The sequence below is a fragment of the Temnothorax curvispinosus genome, unplaced genomic scaffold (assembly GCF_003070985.1).
Source record: "Temnothorax curvispinosus isolate PA1 unplaced genomic scaffold, ASM307098v1 QBEX01007785.1, whole genome shotgun sequence".
NCBI lineage: Eukaryota > Metazoa > Arthropoda > Insecta > Hymenoptera > Formicidae > Temnothorax > Temnothorax curvispinosus.
In genome coordinates, this window is record NW_020217565.1 from 99,735 (window position 1) to 118,671 (window position 18,937).

Consider the following 18,937-nt stretch of genomic DNA (forward strand, 5'->3'; position numbering starts at 1 on the left):
AAGATAAGTGAGACTTTATTGGTGAACTGGGTGGCAAACAACTTTGAGGAATCACGTAGTGTTTGATGCGTTCAATCACTTTCTTAATTTTTTTTTTTAAAGATGCCATTATAAACCTGTAAAGAAGAAATAAATATCAATAGATGCTTAAATTTAAATGAAATAACAATTTGTCAACAATTTTACTCAATGTATACTTAACAAACGATATGAACAATAAATACATTATCGTTTAATTAGTATTTAATTCAATATCCAGCATACATAGGTAATATCGGATTCTCTTATTTTAACAAACATGTCTAGACAGCCAGGTATAGCTTGTCAGGAACAGATTCTTGTGAAGTCTTTGCTACAAATTTTGTCAGCAGAATAACCACAGATTTGAAACAGAATCTGACATATATGATATTGTTATGGTAATACACGCTGGCAGATATATAGCAAAGTTTTTCACCAAATATAATGGCAAAAATCAAACAAACTGACATACTTGTTATACTATTTGACGCAGAGTGGCAGCAAAAATTGAGTAGAATCTGCGTTTGCGTCTGGCAATAGTCAGATTACGTTGGCAAAATACTTAACCCTCACCTGTCCTACATTGAACTTTCGGTACAGGCTGCGTGGGTCGCCTCATATCGTCGAAACTAATAATTTTGCTTACAACATATATTCACAAAACTATAAATTTATTATTATAGAAAATAATACTTGAGAAAAAGGTGTAACAATGTTTCCACGACAATGGTAACTATACATTACATAATATTTAAACATTAATACATAATCATGAAATATTCTTATAAAATATCGTATGGTAATGATTTTTATGAAATATTTTATGATGTTACACGAAGATGTCAAATAGCCTGAATGGAAAGTTCAACGTGGGATCATGGCGGATTCATGCGTAAGGCCACGTGACGTGAGGCGCACGTGGCAAGAAGCGTCATATAGACACAATTGACGCTAATTTTCCAGAGATTTCCGATCGAGTTTGCTGACATACAGTGGACACTGCGGACAGTTCGTTTACCGAATAAAACTGCACTAATGTGTGTGTGCGGTAGGTATACTACACGCGAATACAATGTCGACGAGCACGTGGTGTATTAGCGAGCAAAAAAATATGTAAGAATGAGTTTGAACTGTTATTCTTAGCGACGCTATTTTTCCCTGTGTGGAAAACACTACCTGCCGCTCGCCTGATATATTTTATATTAACACGAACGAAATAAGCGAAGGAAAAAAAGACCGAGAAAACTTACATCTAACGTTCCGCATCGACAAACCGGGACTGCCGCGCCGGGAGCGATCTCGTGCCTCCAATGCCTTGTGGCCCTCGTGGTATTGTGTTCCGGCCCTGACGTCAGCATCTTCCCCTCTTTTTCTCTCCACGTCTAATCACATGCCTACCTCGTTTTAAGTGCAACAAAGTATAAAAAATCACATGATAATAGAAGAATTAAAAATCTAGAAGGGGTTTTCTAAAAATAAGGAGTAATAATCAATTGCTAATAAGATTATAATTAACACATTTACAGATTGAAGTTTTGCGAGCTATTTGGACATTATTCACGCATGATTTCGCCGTTTTTTTCTTATGATAGAAAATTGGTGGTAAAAGAAAATATGCTGGCGTGATGGAAAGAACGTATAATAGCGAGATTGCGAGATGATATATTTCAGTCCAGTTTACTCCATCAGTTTCAACATCGGTTGGCATGCAAGATCGCGTCGTGCGGCTCGTAAACGTTACTTCAGAGGGCTGCACCTACAAGACTCGCGGATTTCATCGATGAATTCTCAGAGAGCGTACTCGAAAATAGATAAATCGAGGGAAGCAATGTTCTTCGAACATCTTATCTCGGTGACTATATCAGCGACGCTTCTCGTTCTTATCATTGTCGCGCCGAAAAGTCGCAAAAAAAAAAAACAGATCGGTATCGCAGGGGAAGAGTCTTCCGCGCGAAGTCGCGGTGATGAATTCACATGATAATTGTAGGACAATTAGACGCCGCACTTTGCCGAAGCTTCCTCAGAGGGCCGTACCAACCGGGCGAGAAGCTCGGAAGGCGTTAGACACTGATTAGACGTGGTCTAATCGGCTATGGGGTCGGGCTCGATCACAGTTGTGATTGTTGATTTTAGCCAGCCCAATTGAGCAAAATCGTAGCGCGTTCCGTGCTCGACTTATTGAGATTTCAGATAACGTTAATGCGAGTTCGACCGTTCGACCGCGTCCCAGCCGGCCGGACAAAGTTCACGAACGTGAACGTGATACAAGGTATACTTCAGACACTTCAGTATACTTACACGCCGTCGCAAGTTCTTTCAGCTCGTTCAAATTCGCGTCGCGCTCGCGATTTCTAGCGGTAAATAATTCCGAGAGGATGGTACGTAAAGCAATCTGCACTGTCGGCACGAAATCATAGATGAATTTCCACCAGGAGATCTCTATTATCATCTTCCTCAAGTGATTCTTGTGCAACAAGACGTTCTCGGCTCTGTTATGCAATAACTGTTTTTGCAGGGCAAGCTAGGAAGTATCCGGCCGCCAAAGATGCTGTTACGAATATACTCGCTGTGCATCCTGGCCCTGGACCTCGTGACACTCTTTGTTGGAATATGTTGCACGATCCTGATAGCTGTCTATAGGATGTTCAGGCCACCACCCTTGAAGAGTTTAAACTACGAAGTGGCCATGGTAACGCTGTCCTGCCTTATACTTGTATACAATTTATTAACTTCAGCTTACATGGCAAGAAGTGGATATGGTTTACAATATTTACTTAACATGCTCATACCATCCATGCAACCATCGTACTTAATACTACCTATTATCTATTCTTTCTTATTCTAATAATTTCTTTCTCTCAACACACTCTCTTTTACACTATCCAGTTCATCATTCTATATTCTATCCTATTAATATTTCTCCCTTATTTCTATCTAACTTTATAAAGCAATCCTTGGTCCTATCACATTTCTTTACATAGTGACTAACGCTGTCTTGCCTACTTAAATTCTTGCCAGTGTAAACTTTTGCACGTTACAAATGCACGTCATGATTTTTAGGTCGTAGGCGCCGGACGTGGGATAGGTAAGGAACTCGCTCTACAGCTGTGCCAACTTGGCGTCGCGGTTGCTTGCGTGGATATTAACGCGGAAACTTGCGCTGCCACTGTGCAACGCGCCCAACAGTTGCATGGAGTATGTAGAAGCTATCAGTGCGATGTGAGGAGTAAAGATACGGTATGTACAAAATATCTGTATCCTTGTTCTCAAGCCACTTAATTGTAAATTATTTCATGTCCTACGTGTGTTGTCGATATTAGGTCGCTCGGACTGTAAATCTTGTTAAAAATGAATTGGGAAACATTACGATGCTCTTCCATTGTTGCGGTTTGCCTAGTCCACGTGCATTAGTACAAGAATCATCGGAAGTAAGAGACACCATGGACGTGTCAGTCATCAGTCACTTTTGGGTGAGCGTGTTTCCGATATATATCTTGAGATAAAAATATCGGTAATCAGTGTCTGTAATCGTCGGTAATCTTTTCTTTCATAGTTGTTGGATTCAGTTTTGCCGTGTATGCGACATGCCGGTAAAGGCCACATCACGATTCTGTCGTCCGTCGCCGGTCTCTCCAATGGGTCGAGTGATCGAGGAACCCGAGTTCCCTTATCCACCGCGCAATTCGCGGTGCAGGGATTAGCAGAATCCTTGCATATGGAATTAAGACATTCAAATAGCAACATTATCGTTTCACTAGTTCACGTTTATCCATTTATCGTTGGGACAGAAGTTGCGAAAGATATACGTTTTAGGTGACCACCAGTTTTTGTAAATTGTACATTTATTTTTTTTTTCATGTTTTTATTATTATGCAATTACCATTGGCGACAGTGATCTAATTCTAATTTCTGAAAAATTTGCAGAATACCGAGTTACTTTGGTACGATGCCTGCCGCAGAAGCTGCTAGACAAATTTTAGACGGCGTTCGCCGAAACTATGCGGAGTTCAGTGTGCCGGGATATTTGCTTTATCTCGCGCATGTACTTAGGTATTTTCGCCATTTATATCTTTATTCGTACGTTAGGTAATAGAGGAGTGATCTAACAAGTTTCTTACATTTTCAGGATTCTCCCCAAAAAAGCATCCTTTATGTTACGTGATTTGTTGGACACCGGAGTTGACTTTGCATAATGTTACGTATAAATCTATATATTTTATAATTATAGGTATAGATATATACATATGTTTTATTATCTGCTATACGGAAATCAAGATTGCATTTGAGTATTCTCGAAGTAAAATAATACGATAGTTTCACTCTTTAATGGGTCATCAATCTTGAAATTCTTGCTGCATAATTTCTCAGCAGGACATATTTCCTACCGATATTTTTCATGTTCATATAAAATAGTTTTGTATAATGTATATTTTACTTACTTCTTAAGAGAGAGAACGCAACAAATGTCAGAATTTATGTAACAAAAAATATTTTATTAGTTTTTATACACTTGCAGATTATATACGTTTTGTCATGGAAAAGATTTGTTCATTACTTTCATACGGTAATATGATATTAAGTGCACTCAATTCTACTTTACATATATTATACTTTTTAAACTTAAGCATAATTATTTTAACATTTAACATATGTATGATATATACATACATATAATGTTGAGACTGATTTGTAATTTAGTCTATGTGCACCAACAGTAATACATATATGTAATGTTGAGAATAGTTTGTAATTTAGTCATAACTTTATACATAACGAAATCAAATGTAATGTTATTAAAATAATGTACTGTTCCTCTATTCCAATTAATGATTAAATCATATTTTTGTAATAACCACAACGCAAGTGATTTTCAAACAGATACTTATTATAAAACAAAGCTTTAATTTATGACAACACGTGAGCCAGCAAGCAAGAAAGAAATGCACACCAAAATGATCGTTCGCGAGTACACTTTTAAAAGAAAAAAATTGTTTTCTACTAATTCATATAATTGAGATTATATATCCAATCTCATTTTTTCTTGTATTTAAAACTTTATGCATTTTATATAAAATATAGATTTGACAGATAAGTTAAATTGTACTTTACCTGACTTACATAATTAGTATATTACAACTGATCTCCTCATATGTACAACATATGTAAATAAAAATTAGAATCTAATTGAAATTAAGATTATTCATAAAAAAAGTTACAATTTTTTCATTTTTTTTTTCAATTTTTTTTTAAGTATTAGATTATTGATAGTATCTCGGTACTATTATAGATATACTAATTAAATATGAGAAGTCAGATAGCATCTATATATTCTATTATGTTAGATATCAAAATGAATGTTTAGATTATATTGAAGATTAGAAAATAAAATTGATTTATAAGACTAATAATGGTCAGTATACGGTGCCAAACTAATTATAGAAAAGAATATATATCGAAAAATTGTCTCAATTATTGCTGTCTCTAAATCTTGTTATTTTTTAAATAAAATCGTGTATAATTTTATTTTTTTTGACTCACCCATTTAGCGTCAAATATTAGCAAATAAATTCCATACTTAGCGCTAAATGGAGTATAAATATGGACTGTCGTCAACGTAACATGTAACTAAATGTCGCTTATAGCAACGTAAAAAAAAGGAATAATTTACTGTACAATTATAATGCGGATTTATTAATATTAAAATATCCGGTAAACGATGGTTCTGATCTTAACACTGGAATGACTTTTTATACTAATCTAAACCGGGAGGGGCTGGTTCCGAAAGATCAATTTCCATTGTATCTGGTTTTTGATCATTCGAATAATCACCAGGTGGTGCCTGAAAGAAATTGACGGAAGAGATATTTTTCGAGAAAATACCGCGTATTTATTTTAAAGAATTATATTATAAAGATATGGCTCAAAAAATCGTTCCTTTATATACAGGCATCTTTACTCACAATATCAAACTCATCGTGCATGTCACAGGGCACTTTACCCTGTATGACATCCATTATTGATTGCGGAATGTGTGCTTTCTGAAACAAAAAAAATACAATATTAAATCTTTAAAGTATTAATATCACCCAAAATTTTACTATATCTTGCATCGTGCTCTACTTAACAATTTTATTTTAATATTCAGTTATTTAATAATAGAAACCGCGCTTATTTTATATCAATAATATAATGAGAACTTTTGTCATATTCGATACAAAATGTGTAGTAAAAATATGCTTTAAAATGTTACAAAATTACCTGATTCTCGGCAAAAGCTTCAACATGAGCTAGTAAGGGAGCACGTAAATTGCTTGCCATTCGGAGTGCCTCTGCTAACTGTGCCGGTGGTAATTGCAAAATAACAGCGAAACTTTGCGGCTGCGTACGTTCGCAGCACTTGACGAAACCTTCCCACACTTTCGGCTGCTTCCACACTTGCTTCAAAATTAGACGTTGAAGTATGTTCATGACAAATCCGCTTAGCCTGGGATAAAGGGCCAGACTTTGTATGACTGTGCGCATCAATAATGTCGGTAAAGGTGTCATCTCCATAAGATGTTGCATCACAACAGCGACCGTTTCCTGCGTATACGCTTGTTTCTCAGCAAAACAAAGAGATGTGGCTGCAAACGAAAGAAAAAATATCCGTTAAATGTATGTTGGCAAGATTTCCCTCAAGTATAATACATTTCAATGTTTCACACAGAACAATCTACCTTTAATGACGGTCTTTAATTCAGCCTTGCTTGGATCTATATTATGTAGAGCTATCAATAATTCCGCAGGTGTAATAGGCGATGTATGAGGTACCCCGCTGTCGTTATTATGTGTTCCGAGCAACCTGTTAAACACCTGAAAAGAACAGATTTCTTATACTTTAATCGCGCTTGAGATAGCAAATAAAATAATATTTTAAACGCATTATTAATTTACCTCTTTCACGACGATAGGATTTAATTTGATTAATTTTGGCAATGCGGCAATTACTTCTTTCTTTGTCAGTCCGTTCAGAACTGGTATTAAAAACCTGACGTCGGAAACTCTAGTCTGATACAATTCGCGTACCCTGGCCACCAACTCTGCACTTGGGGCAGCTGCATACATAAATAAAATAATATAAAACAAGAGAAAAACACAGATCGATAAAAATACATATTTTCAAGCAATAATAACATACACTTCTCTGTAAGGATGTGTATGATTCTCGTGACTAAAGTTTCAGATCCTTTTGGACAATTTTCAACAAGCGCGAGCAGTTGCGGGCTACCCATACCCAGAGATCTCACTGGTCCTTCCACTAGTCTTAGTACAATACGTTTCACATCTGCTCCCATTGACGTATATACTCTAGCTAATCTGATAATTATCAAGCAATTATGAGAATGCACACAGCACTTTCGCACAAATAACATCTAATAATTGACAAAGGTTTTATCACTCACTCGTGAATGAGATCTTGATGTTCAGTGAGAAGAGAAAGATATAATCCTAGGCAGGCACGTGTAGTTGAGTCGGTCCACTGACTCTCGATTTGCGGTCTGCCTCTATCTTGCCCGAAAACAATCTCCGGTGGGTTGTGAAGACGTAAAAAGCCTAAATACAGAACTGCATATTCCTCGATCAGTTTACTTAATTCTGCTCGGCCATATAACTGACAGACTAATTGTATTGCAGCTTCCCGTATCTATTTATTAAAATGTATTAAAATTTTACCTTATATAGTATCAATATGTATTTCAAATGCATCATATATCACATGATTTTGAATCTTACCGTATTGTTTTCATGTCCAGTGTGGCATAATAAAACATTTAAAAATACCAGTTGTTTCGTCGGTCTACGCACTACCATTTCTTTCAGAAGCTGCAATGGTGCAAGACCTCTAGTTTCATCAGATGACACCATTTTTAAAGCCTCTACAGCATCTTCTGTTATTAATGGTGCTTCCAGATAAAGTCTTTTATATGAAAAAATATATATATTTTTTTCAAAGTCAAATTGACATAGATGTATATGTTTTTAAAATCCATTATTGTCTTTAAATTTAATATTACCTGGATAGTAAAGTATCACGATCTTTACCCTGAATCAAATCAATAGCTGACACTAAAGTGCACAATAAGAAATTATATGCCTGATGTGGAGCTTCTTGTGGTTTTGTACATAACGTAGTTCGCCTTTGAAATCCCTGTAGCAACGCATACTCTTCATATAGCCAACCTAACGCTAAATCTAATCGATTTCGCATGTCATCGGTAATATAACGCAGTACAGCTTCTTTAATATAAGGATTGAAAGTAGCTGCTAGCGTAGTCAGAATTTTGGATCTGTAATACAGAATAAAGAGATAGATTATTAAAGATAAATATAATGTATTAAAACACGTATAATACTTTAACACGTATAATTTATGCTTCGTATACCTTACAGCAGCTACACCACCAAGCACTGCAGTCTTTTCTGAAAGCAATATCCTATTGACTGCCATCAGTAACATTCGTTCTTTAGTTTCCTTCGGAAGTGGTTTTGTCACTTCAACCAATTTTAACGCCTTCAAACGAGTTCTGGCTTTTGCAAGAGATTTTTCATGAGCTTCTAATGACGCTTTCGCCTCTTTCTCTTTCTCCCGATCCTTTTCACGTTTACGCTCCCGCTTTGCCTCGGCTACGCTAATGGTGGGATTCTTAATTAGATCTTCCATCACGGCATCCTCTTCCTTGTCTTTTTTGCTCTTTTTTGCTTTCGTTTGTTTGATTTGTGCTGCTAGAAGTTTAGCAATCGTTTGACGTTGTATATTAATATCAGTAGTTGCCGTGGGTTGATATTCCCTTTGAAAAATTGTCGTCATAGTGTCCGGAACCCATGCCTGTCAAATGCAATTGTTCAATAATGCACATTAATAATTCAAAGTTTGCTTTATGATATAAATTAATATACAATTTGTGATTGTACCATACTATCCATCACTAAATCTGTTGCAATTTCTACACTGAGTCTTTCAGCAATAAAACTTTCGGAAAGTTCAATCAATTCTGGCAATTTAGGCGCGGGAACAGGGCTTGGTGCCGCTTCAGCTTCATCGGGTACTAAAGCCACTTCAATTTTTACTCGTTTCGCAGCACTAGCAGCGGCCATCTCCTTTGCACACACAAACGAATCTTTAAGGACATGTACAGCAAAAAATAAATTTTTAGAAATTTACAAATATACCTGTTGACGCTTTTTCATCCGACGGACGTCTTCCGGTTTTGGATAAGCTTTAATAATTTCCTGCTCTTTCGCTCCAAGCTGAGCCAACTGCTTAGCTATGGTTGAAGCATACTCTATACTAGCAGGGTGTTTCATCAATCCGAGAAGTGTGAGTTTCAATTGTTTTTGTACACTGGTTACTTGAGAATCGGACAGCGTTGGTGGTAGATCATGTTGTAACCTTTGTAAGGCTGTGCAATATACGACACGAATTATCAAATCTTGCAAAATGGTAAAAAATTACTGTACAATGTATAGTAAGTAAACATATACCTTGAATTACATTTGGCATAAATTGTGGTCTCATTTTAGCGATTAACGCCAAAGATCCCATACACGTCATTAAATTAACGCTGCTGACATGCGGTGACCCATGAAACTTAATCAGCAAATCCATAACGTGATTTGCCTCTTCCTCTAATTTCCGTCTACGAGCTATTTTCAATGTTAGCGGAATATCTTCGAGAGAGAAGTCATCGGGTTTCTTTGGGCTGTCCGGATCTGGATATGTCTGTATTAAAATTACGCCTTCAAGAAACTTTACGGCTTGCGTCCTTATTCTGAAATATAGAATATTTTGACAGTGTTAGATCCGTGACCGATGAAAAGATTATCTATGATTACTCTCGATCATCCTGCTCACCCATCGTTATCGCTGTCAATCATATTTATAATTTGAACTTTAAGGGCGCACAGCTGTGTCCATGCCAATTCCATGTCTGTGGTAACGATAGCAGCACTAGCGATCCACTTGAGAGCAGCCCTGAGAATTCTGCCACTGGCTCTAAGCGTTCGTTTAGCTACAGCCGACGATTCGTCGGACGCTAATCTAAGAAGTATTTGAACTGTACGAGGGATTACTTCTGGATACTTTATTCTGAAAGAATCAGTTATGAGAAATATTAAATATTTATTTCTACAAACAAGACTGCATGGTAAAAAGAGATAATCGTTGACAATAACCCAGCTTCTTCGATAAATCCTGTAACGGTCTTTCTGACCTCAGCGCTTCTATCTACCGAGAATTGTAGAATGTCGTCTAAATAATGTTCTAACAAATGTGGCTCCTTGTTCAACAAAAGTTCCTGTACTTTGCATATGTTTGTGACCTTAATTTCCTCAGTGAGGCCCATAGAAGCCTCGTTTAACCACTCAACGATCTGTAAGAGAAAATAGAAAATATTAAAAAAAAATTATATTATCCCATAATATAGAACTTTCCACAATTATTATGATAATACTCGAATATAACGACATGAAATTTTTATGACTGATTAAAACACCGTTAATTTTACAAACAATATTTTTGGCTCATGACAATTCTCGTATAATAAATATCTCGTTTCACTACAATTATGATTAAATTATCAAAATAATTCCTTCTTGCGAAGCATTATACATTTACAAATTAATAACAAATTGCTATCGATATCCGCGAGCGACGGGGAAAACAATTCGTATGCAAACCACGCTTCTACAAAATTTGCCGCCGAAAGCGGCGACAGCTTTTTGACAAAAAGGTATGGACCGCGAAAGTAAATTGTTCTTTTCCCTCGACATAAAAGCGTCTCCGTGCAACGCGGCAAGATCGCTAAGTGGGCGCGCGGCAATTTCGAGGTTAACGCCACTGACCAAATCGCGCGGCGTCTTTTCCGCCTCGGATCTTCTATGCAAGCGTGGATCCATCGTGTCTGTATTAAATAAAACTTAAAGCGGCGATCGCACGGCGATTCTCCCGCGAGCGTGCGAAATCTAACGCGGAATTATACGTTCAGCGCGAATGTATTCCACGTGTGTCGCATAGGGCCTCGCCCCCCCGCCTAACCCCGTGACGACGCGATATTTTTAAGCTGCGACAAATAAGCCGAATCCCGCCTCGCTCGGATGTATAATATCCCGCGGTAGCCCGGTACGAATATCGTGATTTAAAGGTATCAACGACAAGTGTTCTGCGATGCGCTACGAGATCGGTCTCGTCGCCATCTTGGCATTTTGACTATCACGTGAGCACGTCACGTGTCACGTGTCCATGTCACGTGTCACGACGGCAACGATGGTTCCCCCTTCCCCCCGCGATTCGTGGCGCACGAATTTGAACGTTGCCTTTGCCACCTTACGATTTTACACGTGTGTATATGTATGTATTAAGAATATAATATATATTTTCGATGCCGTTCGTGCATGCTGAACGATAAAATGCTTAAACGCGTGAAAAGTTGCCAGCGTATCGGAAGCATCGGAGTATGTACATTCGGAGTATGTATGTTCGATTTCTGTATGGATAGCTCCTGGCTCCTAGATAAAAAAGAATTGCCTATGGCTAATTTCAGAGGGCGCCACAAGCGCAGATTCATTCATTCGCTTTGCATTCTTTGCAAGTGTTGCAAGTTGCAGTGATCCGTCGCAGACATCGCAGTCCGTTGATCTTATTGTTAGATGTAATATTTACGTTTAAAAATAACTTCTCGCGATAAGGACGGCTGTTCGGTAAAAAAAGAAAAGGAAGACGAGAGATCTCCACGCGTAGGAGTCCCAGCGTGAATTTAAGGGAGACATCTGGACCGCGGACGATGACGTCGAATTTCGATAAGGTCATCAGCGGGACATCGGCGACGGAGGCCCGCACGCTCAAGATTCTATGCGTGGGACGCATCTGTCTCGACATCATTCAAACGTGCGTGCAATATCCTTCGGAGGATTCCACTCAAAGGTCAGTGACGTCTGACGTCACGTCGTCGATTTGCTCGCGGTCAATTCAAATAAATTTGCCCCGTGAGCACGCGATGACGCTATTGGTCGCGTCCTTTTCAACCTTAGTTATCGATATACGGCGATATTTAAACGTCCAGGGTTGGACGTTTACGCGTAAAATATAATAATCTACATCTACATGTATACAATGAATATATAATCTAGGTACGCATAACCGAGCATTCATATTTTGTTAGAAATATTGAAAATTTATGTCTCGTTTGCAATTTTATTTTTAGTTACTGTTATAATAGTAACTATTTAATTTTTTCACGAACTGCGAATTGAAAATCTTTCAGCCTATATAACAAGAAAGTGCTTAAATTTTACTTTTTACGAAAGATGAGAGCATAAGAATATGAATAAAGTTTAGCTAATTATATATAAGAGATGAAATTTAATTGTCAATAATCTTGTTATCAGAAAGACGCTAATCAACAGCCTTCTTGAACTTTGACCGTATTATATATCTCTGTACATATTACATGCCTGTTTTATGATTTGGTGGATATTTACATAAAAAATAATAACAAGATTAGAAAATATTATGAGAGGATGTATAATTCGAGGTCCTTTTATTCCTCCGAGAATATTAAATATTTTTCAGCGTTATCTTTCATTTTACTTAATTGAAATCAATGATATTAATTTTTTATCAAAATCTCACGAGATTTTTCGAAAATAAATTTACTCTTTTTCTCCTGAAATTATTTAAAGTAATTTACGTTTGTGAAAATATTTGCGAGTTTATAATTTTAATTTAGACATTCTCTAATCTGGATATAATCTCTTGTTGTAAACATAACTTTCTAGATCCACCGATTACAGATGGCAAAGGGGGGGCAATGCGTCCAATACTTGCACCGTGCTATCATTAATAGGACAGCCGTGTGAGTTACTGGCTTGCTTGAGCGCAGATGCAAATGTTAGTTTTATGCAAAATGATCTGCGAAAATATAAAATTGACTATTCCCATTGCCCTATGATAAAAGGCAGTGGATGTCCTGTCGCGACTATCATATTGAATTCAAGCAATGGATCACGCACAATTGTATATCACAATCAAGGCTTACCCGATTTGACACTAGAAATTTTCGAACAACTTAATTTAGAGGAATATAGTTGGATTCATTTTGAGGTATGTCTCGTGATGCAGGAAATAATTCACAACTGTGACAAGATAATTGAAATATTTCCTGGTTTTAGGGAAGGAATACAGATGTAGTGCTACTTGTTATTCAATATATACAGAGCTATAATAAATCATTAAATAGTACGTCTGATCGCATGCCAATTACGATTAGCGCAGAATTCGAAAATCCCAGTTTAGAATTAATGGATCTATTGCCGTACGTTGACGTGGCATTTGTATCAAAAGATTTCGTTAAGAATCTGGGTTTTAATAATATGAGCGAAGTAATACACAACATCGATCAAGACATCAAGTAAGGAATAATTAGGCTAATTAGGCTTCGATATTTATACAAAAAAAATGTGTCAACATGACATTTTGTTATATGAGAGGTAACTCATATTGTCCTTTTAGAAATGCCATTATTTGTGCTTGGGCAGAAGAAGGTGCGATCGCTCGTGCACCGTGTGGCACAATAGTACAATCGCCAGCTTTCCCACCAGAAAAAGTAATCGACACTTTAGGTGCGGGTGATACATTCAATGCAGCTGTTATATATTATTTGAACAAAAGCAAAATTGAGTTTATGCGCAAATATAAAGAAGAGGCAGCTTCCACGAGTGATACCAATCAAACAGAGGATAATGTCTCCGATAATGGCACTGCAGTTAAACGAGATATTGAGGAAAATTTAGATCCGGAAAGTTTGGGATATGATAGACTGAAATTTATTACTGAAACAGTTCTTCAAAAGGCTATCAAAATTGGTTGCCGTATTGCTGGTGCAAAAGTAGGATTAAGGGGATACGATAATCTTGATGTAATTTCCAGTGACATTTTATAACAGGACTTTTAGAACATTAGAATACGTTCATATAAATTTGTTATCGCGGTGCTTTAAATAAGAACAATAATAATAATATAATTTATACATTTGCAAACCAAATGTTTGTGATATGTATATTTTATCTATATATTATATTATGATTATAAATGATAACAATAATTATTTTTTCATTGCTTTAAATGATAATTATACATTATATTTTACTTATACATTTTACAATATTTTATATATCTACATGCTATAAAAAATGTTTTAATATATTTTATATAAAAAACTTTCAACAGGATTACATAGTTTTATCATAAGTGTCCTTTTTCTACAAATCTTTGAAAGTTTGATGAAATTCAACTACAATTCTTATACGTATTAATCAGATAATACTATTTCAACATCAGAGATATTATAAACTCTGTTATACTAATTTATTAATTTCCGGGCAATCCTGAAATCAAAATTTTATAAAATTCTGTCTATATTTTAATTCCATACGAATGTAAAATAATGGTAATTGCAAAATGCATTATCACATTCTGACTTATTTTTTTGGATAAAATATTTTCATAAGTAAATATCTTATATATTTCTTAATCTTCTTCGTACGCACCAAAATCGGCGAAGTCTCTTATGCACTCTAATGCTTTGTCCGGTAAATGTCTGAAATAATAATGATAATTTTATCATAAACGTATAAATAACAAATGTCGGGAAAATGTTTGAAAAAAAATTATATTTTTATCATAGATATAAAAATAATAATCTTAGTACAAAAGTATTCAATATTATCAATATATTTACAATGACTTGTGTCCTGCGGTTTATAGTCACATATTTAAAAATACATTGTATATATTATAATTAAATTTTTTTGCGTTGTTTACATACCTTCCTATTTTAGACATGGGCAACCAAAATGACGGTATGCTTTTATTTCTATAATTTCGTCTTTGCGCATCAATTATTGACGAAGCCGCTTCCTGCGGTTGAAGTTCTCTCATTAATCGTGGAAATCTATATGGATAAATAAAATTGAATCATTTACCACTAACAACCGCTATAAATATTTTGTTTATCAAATAACATTATTGTTGTCGGTATAAAAAAAAATCTATTAAAAAATGCGGTATGATTGAAGTAAAAACTTTTTGTCGAATTTGGCAACTTATAAAAGAAATAGTTTGCGTGATATTATAAAACATTTGTTGCCGTGATGTATTATTGTATAGTTACCTAATTTTAATATTTTTTTTAACCAATCCGGTACGCACGAAGGTCAAATAAACAGTAGTAAAATTAATAGAGCATTTTCCGTTACTCAGTTCACGTAGTTCCTCAGACATAGATTCCATAATTGCTGCATGCCGAAACGTATATTAAAACATTAGAAAAGTATAAATACATTAACATTTTTTACACTATTGGCGTGCACTAAAATAATGTGTTTCATATGTAATATACATATATTTAGTTATAGTCATTCAGTGAAAAACTGTAATATAATGAAATAACATTATATATATATATATATATATATATATATATATATAAATAATTATCTTGTGAGTATTTACATATTTATAATAATTTTTTAAATTAAAACTGAATTATGTATATAAATGTAGTTTGCGATTATTACGATTAATCGCAACCTATGTTATATACATATATGTATATGTGTATATATTTGTTTGTATAATATTATCATGTACAATATGTAATATTATAATCATTAAATAAGGGATGAGTTACCTTTAACTGCGAATTTTGAAGGGCAGTAAACCGTGCCATAAGAACCGCCGAAAAGTCCTGCTATTGATGACAGTGCAACAACATGACCGTGATTCTTTTCGATCATATTTGGTAGGAATGCTTTCAATGTCTGAAAATAATGTTTATTTGTGAGCAACGATTTGCGAAAGCCTAATTCTCTATGCTCGTCTAAGTCATGTAGTACATCTTGCAACTTTAACATCTTACAATCAAGTACATTACTTGCCCAATAATGCGCTGTCACATTCACGTCTATAACTTGAGCAATTTCATCGAGACTCTGATTCATGAATGATTTAATAAACACTATGCCTGCATTGTTGACCAAGATTGTAACGTCACCTACTTCTTTCTTTACTTTCTCGGCTACCCGGAAGACTTCTTCCCTATCTGCTACATTACACCTATAAAACTCAACAGAAGTTATTATTTAATAGGCGTTTTACAGATATTCGCACACGTGTAAATTCTAGTGGAGTAGCTTTTTCACTCCATCGAATTTTGTAAAAAAAAATAGCTGCAATTTACCGATACGCATATACAGAGTCCCTCCCCATTCTTTTAATGTCGTTCATTGTCTCGTTGTTTGTTTCTTCATTGATATCCCAACATACCACTGTTGCTCCTAACGATGCATAGCCAATCGCTAATTCCTTTCCGATACCATGACCTGCACCTGTTATCTGTGATAATATATAGTACATAAAATATAGTTTAAATTATAATTATTAGAAATTACGATTTACATACTTTTAAACAAATAATTACGGTTGCGCACAGTTTAATTGTGCACAGTTCGATCGCGCACAATTTGTTGTGAAATATAAATGTCAATTGCTCCGATTGGTTCATCAAAATTATGTGTGTATGTGTATATTACGTGTAATTTTATAATATAACAGTATAACTTTCGATAATTTTCTCACATAATAAAAATAATTTATCTCTTTGTATGATTTTTTATACATACATTGTATAACAGTAACCATATTAAGAATTTTATACGTACCAAAACAATTTCACCAGCTACGCTCTTTTTCTTCGTTGGTACGATCAATCTGTACATATCTTCACAAATATAATATACAACTTTCAAAATAAGAAATAATAACTCTGCTAGAAGAAGCAACACATTGTATGTTTTTATCACGATTGTCTGAAAAAGACAATTTTTTAATAAGAACATTTAGTATCGGTTGATATACAAATATATATTAATTACATTAATCCTTTTTTCATCAAATGATATATTTTCAATTATATGCTTGTAATTATGTAATTCTGTACTTTAATTATTGTTAATGCGTTAGAATATTATTTGTATATTATGTAAAACAGTTAAAACAAGAGAGATTATGAGTAAAATTTAGTGTTTATTTTTAATTTTTACACATTGAACTTTTTCTACAGAAGTTTTATAAAATTAGATAGAGGATATTTGGATAGATAGAGAACTTGACATGTTTTTATGTAAAATTATTTCCACGAAAGGTGTAAATTTTGCGAACAATTATGTAACATTATTGTGAGGAAAGTTTTTTTTATAATTCCTTTTTATGAGGAAATAGCAAGCTCTTGTTTCTCTCTTGAAAAGGGATATAGTTAATTTATTATTTTTATTTCTTACAAAAAACTGAGTTTATTATACAGTGTAAGTACGAAATAATTATTACAAGTACGAAAGGAATAGAATTTGTTTTGTATACCTCGTCGTTACTGTTCATAATGCGATGTTAAATATTTTTTCAATCTCTAGCTGTTTCTCTGACGAAGAGTCAATGGTAACTATCTGCATCAGAAAACAAACATTACCTTTTTTATGCATTTTGTCGAAAATAGAATGAATAAAATAATTTATTATTTTAGTTTACACTGTTATCAAGGGAGCTTTTTGTTGAATGAAGAATAAAGTAGAGGTAAAAAAGATCATTCGCGACTGTCATAATATTGTATGAATCAATGTTATTTTTATGTTATAAAAGTAATATTTTTATTTAATTTTGATGTTAAACAGAATCTATCCAGAACAGATTTTGAAAATATCTGCCGCAAATGTTGCCGACAGAATGCCAGCAGAAATGTAACAGATTTTTCTAACAGAATATAATGGCAGATTGATCACAGAAAGTGAACAAAATCTACCATTTAAATGATGTATTCCATTTAAATATTGTTTAAATAGTGAACAGATTGTGCTCGGTTTCTGCCGACAATCTGCCGTCAGATTATATCGGCAGGTTCTGTCGGCAAAGCACGAGTTTAATGCGGACACAGATGATATCGGATCTGTTGCGATGTCTGAGCGAAATCTGCTGCCAATCTATGTCATATTGCGAACAGATTGTTTACTGGAAATTTACTCTTAGATACAAGTGCAAACGTTGAAGCGAAGTTTTTTAATTTCTAAAGTTATTACTTTGCTATGATTATTGTATTACAATTACAACAACTTACGCTATTAAAGTTGTGGTACAAGTAAATCTTGCTGTTGCGATTTTAGAAGTTACCTTCGTCTGAAACACTGCGTCGTAAAAGAAATAATGCACAATAACGTAACTGTAACAGCCTAGTTGTTATAAAAAGTTACTTAATTATGGTAAAACGGAATCAATAACGTTTATACGACATCTTACGTCAGTATTTATAACTAGTTAAATCCGGATAGTGACGTGTAAACTGCTTATTAATCATACACCGGTATTCATAGTCGGATATTATTTCAAGACCGTCTCTAAGTATTGTCTTAAGATGCTGATACACTGCTCTGTGAATGATATCTTAAGATTGCAAATTGTACTTAAGACGGTCTTTAATATAAATCCGATTCTGATTATTAATACCGGCCATAGTTTCGTACAATAGCTATTCCAACGAGCGCGAACACTTAATTGGCGATCTTTTTTTACCTTTCTTTAAAAAGGTATTTTTTATGCTATATCACGCATTTTTTTTAGTATCGAGCGTTTTATAAGTAATGTGTTGATTTTTTGTAATATAATATAAAGCTTATAACTATAAACAACTAGTAATATATAATAGAATTTTATAGAAACCAGAGAGGAGAAAAGGGGAGAGAGAGAGAGAGAGAGAGAGAGAGAGAGAGAATTTATTTTGACATATTTTTATTCAAAAATGTTTTCAAGGAAAAATGGTACTTTACAAGTAATTAC

General features: G+C 34.7%; 4 protein-coding genes and 1 long non-coding RNA gene across 9 annotated transcripts in view; 2 read left to right on the top strand and 3 right to left on the bottom strand.

Annotated features, from left to right (window-relative positions):
• Nucleotides 1-6: 6 nt before the first annotated feature.
• Nucleotides 7-2,404, bottom strand: LOC112457502. Its single transcript, XR_003041108.1, has 3 exons — nucleotides 2,320-2,404; nucleotides 1,272-1,415; nucleotides 7-116 (listed from the first exon to the last, which is right to left on the bottom strand). It is a non-coding gene; the product is annotated as an uncharacterized LOC112457502 (long non-coding RNA).
• Nucleotides 1,642-4,656, top strand: LOC112457499 (17-beta-hydroxysteroid dehydrogenase 13-like). Of its 2 annotated transcripts, none has more exons than XM_025020612.1 (7): nucleotides 1,642-2,290; nucleotides 2,537-2,710; nucleotides 3,082-3,258; nucleotides 3,342-3,491; nucleotides 3,575-3,834; nucleotides 3,946-4,071; nucleotides 4,148-4,652. In XM_025020612.1, exons 2-7 carry the CDS (start codon nucleotides 2,567-2,569, stop codon nucleotides 4,212-4,214), a joined length of 924 nt encoding a protein of 307 aa, XP_024876380.1. In that variant the 5' UTR covers nucleotides 1,642-2,290; nucleotides 2,537-2,566; the 3' UTR covers nucleotides 4,215-4,652. The 2 variants fall into 2 exon arrangements, with proteins under 2 accessions (XP_024876380.1, XP_024876379.1); XM_025020611.1 differs by lacking the exon at nucleotides 1,642-2,290 and adding an exon at nucleotides 2,297-2,399 and having other exon boundaries at nucleotides 4,148-4,656.
• A 781-nt stretch (nucleotides 4,657-5,437) lies between these two features.
• Nucleotides 5,438-10,956, bottom strand: LOC112457495 (symplekin). Of its 2 annotated transcripts, none has more exons than XM_025020605.1 (16): nucleotides 10,903-10,956; nucleotides 10,234-10,430; nucleotides 9,914-10,147; nucleotides 9,544-9,830; nucleotides 9,232-9,461; nucleotides 8,974-9,159; nucleotides 8,445-8,887; nucleotides 8,076-8,348; nucleotides 7,795-7,978; nucleotides 7,464-7,705; nucleotides 7,199-7,377; nucleotides 6,955-7,115; nucleotides 6,738-6,873; nucleotides 6,280-6,644; nucleotides 5,982-6,059; nucleotides 5,438-5,860 (listed from the first exon to the last, which is right to left on the bottom strand). In XM_025020605.1, exons 1-16 carry the CDS (start codon nucleotides 10,954-10,956, stop codon nucleotides 5,774-5,776), a joined length of 3,336 nt encoding a protein of 1,111 aa, XP_024876373.1. In that variant the 3' UTR covers nucleotides 5,438-5,773. The 2 variants fall into 2 exon arrangements, with proteins under 2 accessions (XP_024876373.1, XP_024876374.1); XM_025020606.1 differs by having other exon boundaries at nucleotides 5,768-5,860; nucleotides 8,974-9,156.
• Nucleotides 10,957-11,648: 692 nt separating this feature from the next.
• Nucleotides 11,649-14,086, top strand: LOC112457496 (ketohexokinase-like). The gene is made up of 4 exons (XM_025020607.1): nucleotides 11,649-11,980; nucleotides 12,835-13,159; nucleotides 13,228-13,466; nucleotides 13,568-14,086. Exons 1-4 carry the CDS (start codon nucleotides 11,841-11,843, stop codon nucleotides 13,995-13,997), a joined length of 1,134 nt encoding a protein of 377 aa, XP_024876375.1. The 5' UTR covers nucleotides 11,649-11,840; the 3' UTR covers nucleotides 13,998-14,086.
• A 123-nt stretch (nucleotides 14,087-14,209) lies between these two features.
• Nucleotides 14,210-18,937, bottom strand: part of LOC112457500 (short-chain dehydrogenase/reductase family 16C member 6-like) — a 15,094-nt gene continuing 10,366 nt past the window's right edge. The window contains exons 2-11 of one of the 3 annotated variants that reach the window (XM_025020616.1): nucleotides 18,222-18,288; nucleotides 17,474-17,556; nucleotides 16,777-16,923; nucleotides 16,296-16,450; nucleotides 15,994-16,171; nucleotides 15,747-15,876; nucleotides 15,228-15,351; nucleotides 14,883-15,008; nucleotides 14,605-14,654; nucleotides 14,210-14,442 (exon numbers count right to left, since the gene is read on the bottom strand). In XM_025020616.1, coding sequence (XP_024876384.1) covers nucleotides 14,426-14,442; nucleotides 14,605-14,654; nucleotides 14,883-15,008; nucleotides 15,228-15,351; nucleotides 15,747-15,876; nucleotides 15,994-16,171; nucleotides 16,296-16,450; nucleotides 16,777-16,923; nucleotides 17,474-17,491 — 945 coding nt within the window. In that variant the 5' untranslated portion in view covers nucleotides 17,492-17,556; nucleotides 18,222-18,288 and the 3' untranslated portion in view covers nucleotides 14,210-14,425. Of the gene's footprint in view, nucleotides 14,443-14,547; nucleotides 14,655-14,882; nucleotides 15,009-15,227; nucleotides 15,352-15,746; nucleotides 15,877-15,993; nucleotides 16,172-16,295; nucleotides 16,451-16,776; nucleotides 16,924-17,473; nucleotides 17,557-18,221; nucleotides 18,289-18,937 lie in introns of those variants that run through there. The other 2 variants (XM_025020615.1, XM_025020614.1) reach the window with 2 other exon arrangements.

Bases quoted from the DNA above. Each gene is read 5' to 3' on its own strand.
- LOC112457499 (XM_025020611.1), top strand. The intron at 3,259-3,341 runs GTATGTACAAAA...TGTCGATATTAG, and splicing joins ATGTGAGGAGTAAAGATACG to GTCGCTCGGACTGTAAATCT. The intron at 3,835-3,945 runs GTGACCACCAGT...AAAAATTTGCAG, and splicing joins GCGAAAGATATACGTTTTAG to AATACCGAGTTACTTTGGTA.
- LOC112457495 (XM_025020605.1), bottom strand. From the start codon at position 10,956: ATGGATCCACGCTTGCATAGAAGATCCGAGGCGGAAAAGACGCCGCGC. The intron at 7,706-7,794 runs GTAAGATTCAAA...TTTAATAAATAG, and splicing joins CTGGACATGAAAACAATACG to ATACGGGAAGCTGCAATACA. The intron at 6,874-6,954 runs GTAAATTAATAA...TGTTCTTTTCAG, and splicing joins ATCCTATCGTCGTGAAAGAG to GTGTTTAACAGGTTGCTCGG.
- LOC112457496 (XM_025020607.1), top strand. From the start codon at position 11,841: ATGACGTCGAATTTCGATAAGGTCATCAGCGGGACATCGGCGACGGAG. The intron at 11,981-12,834 runs GTCAGTGACGTC...ATAACTTTCTAG, and splicing joins TCGGAGGATTCCACTCAAAG to ATCCACCGATTACAGATGGC. The intron at 13,467-13,567 runs GTAAGGAATAAT...TTGTCCTTTTAG, and splicing joins AACATCGATCAAGACATCAA to AAATGCCATTATTTGTGCTT.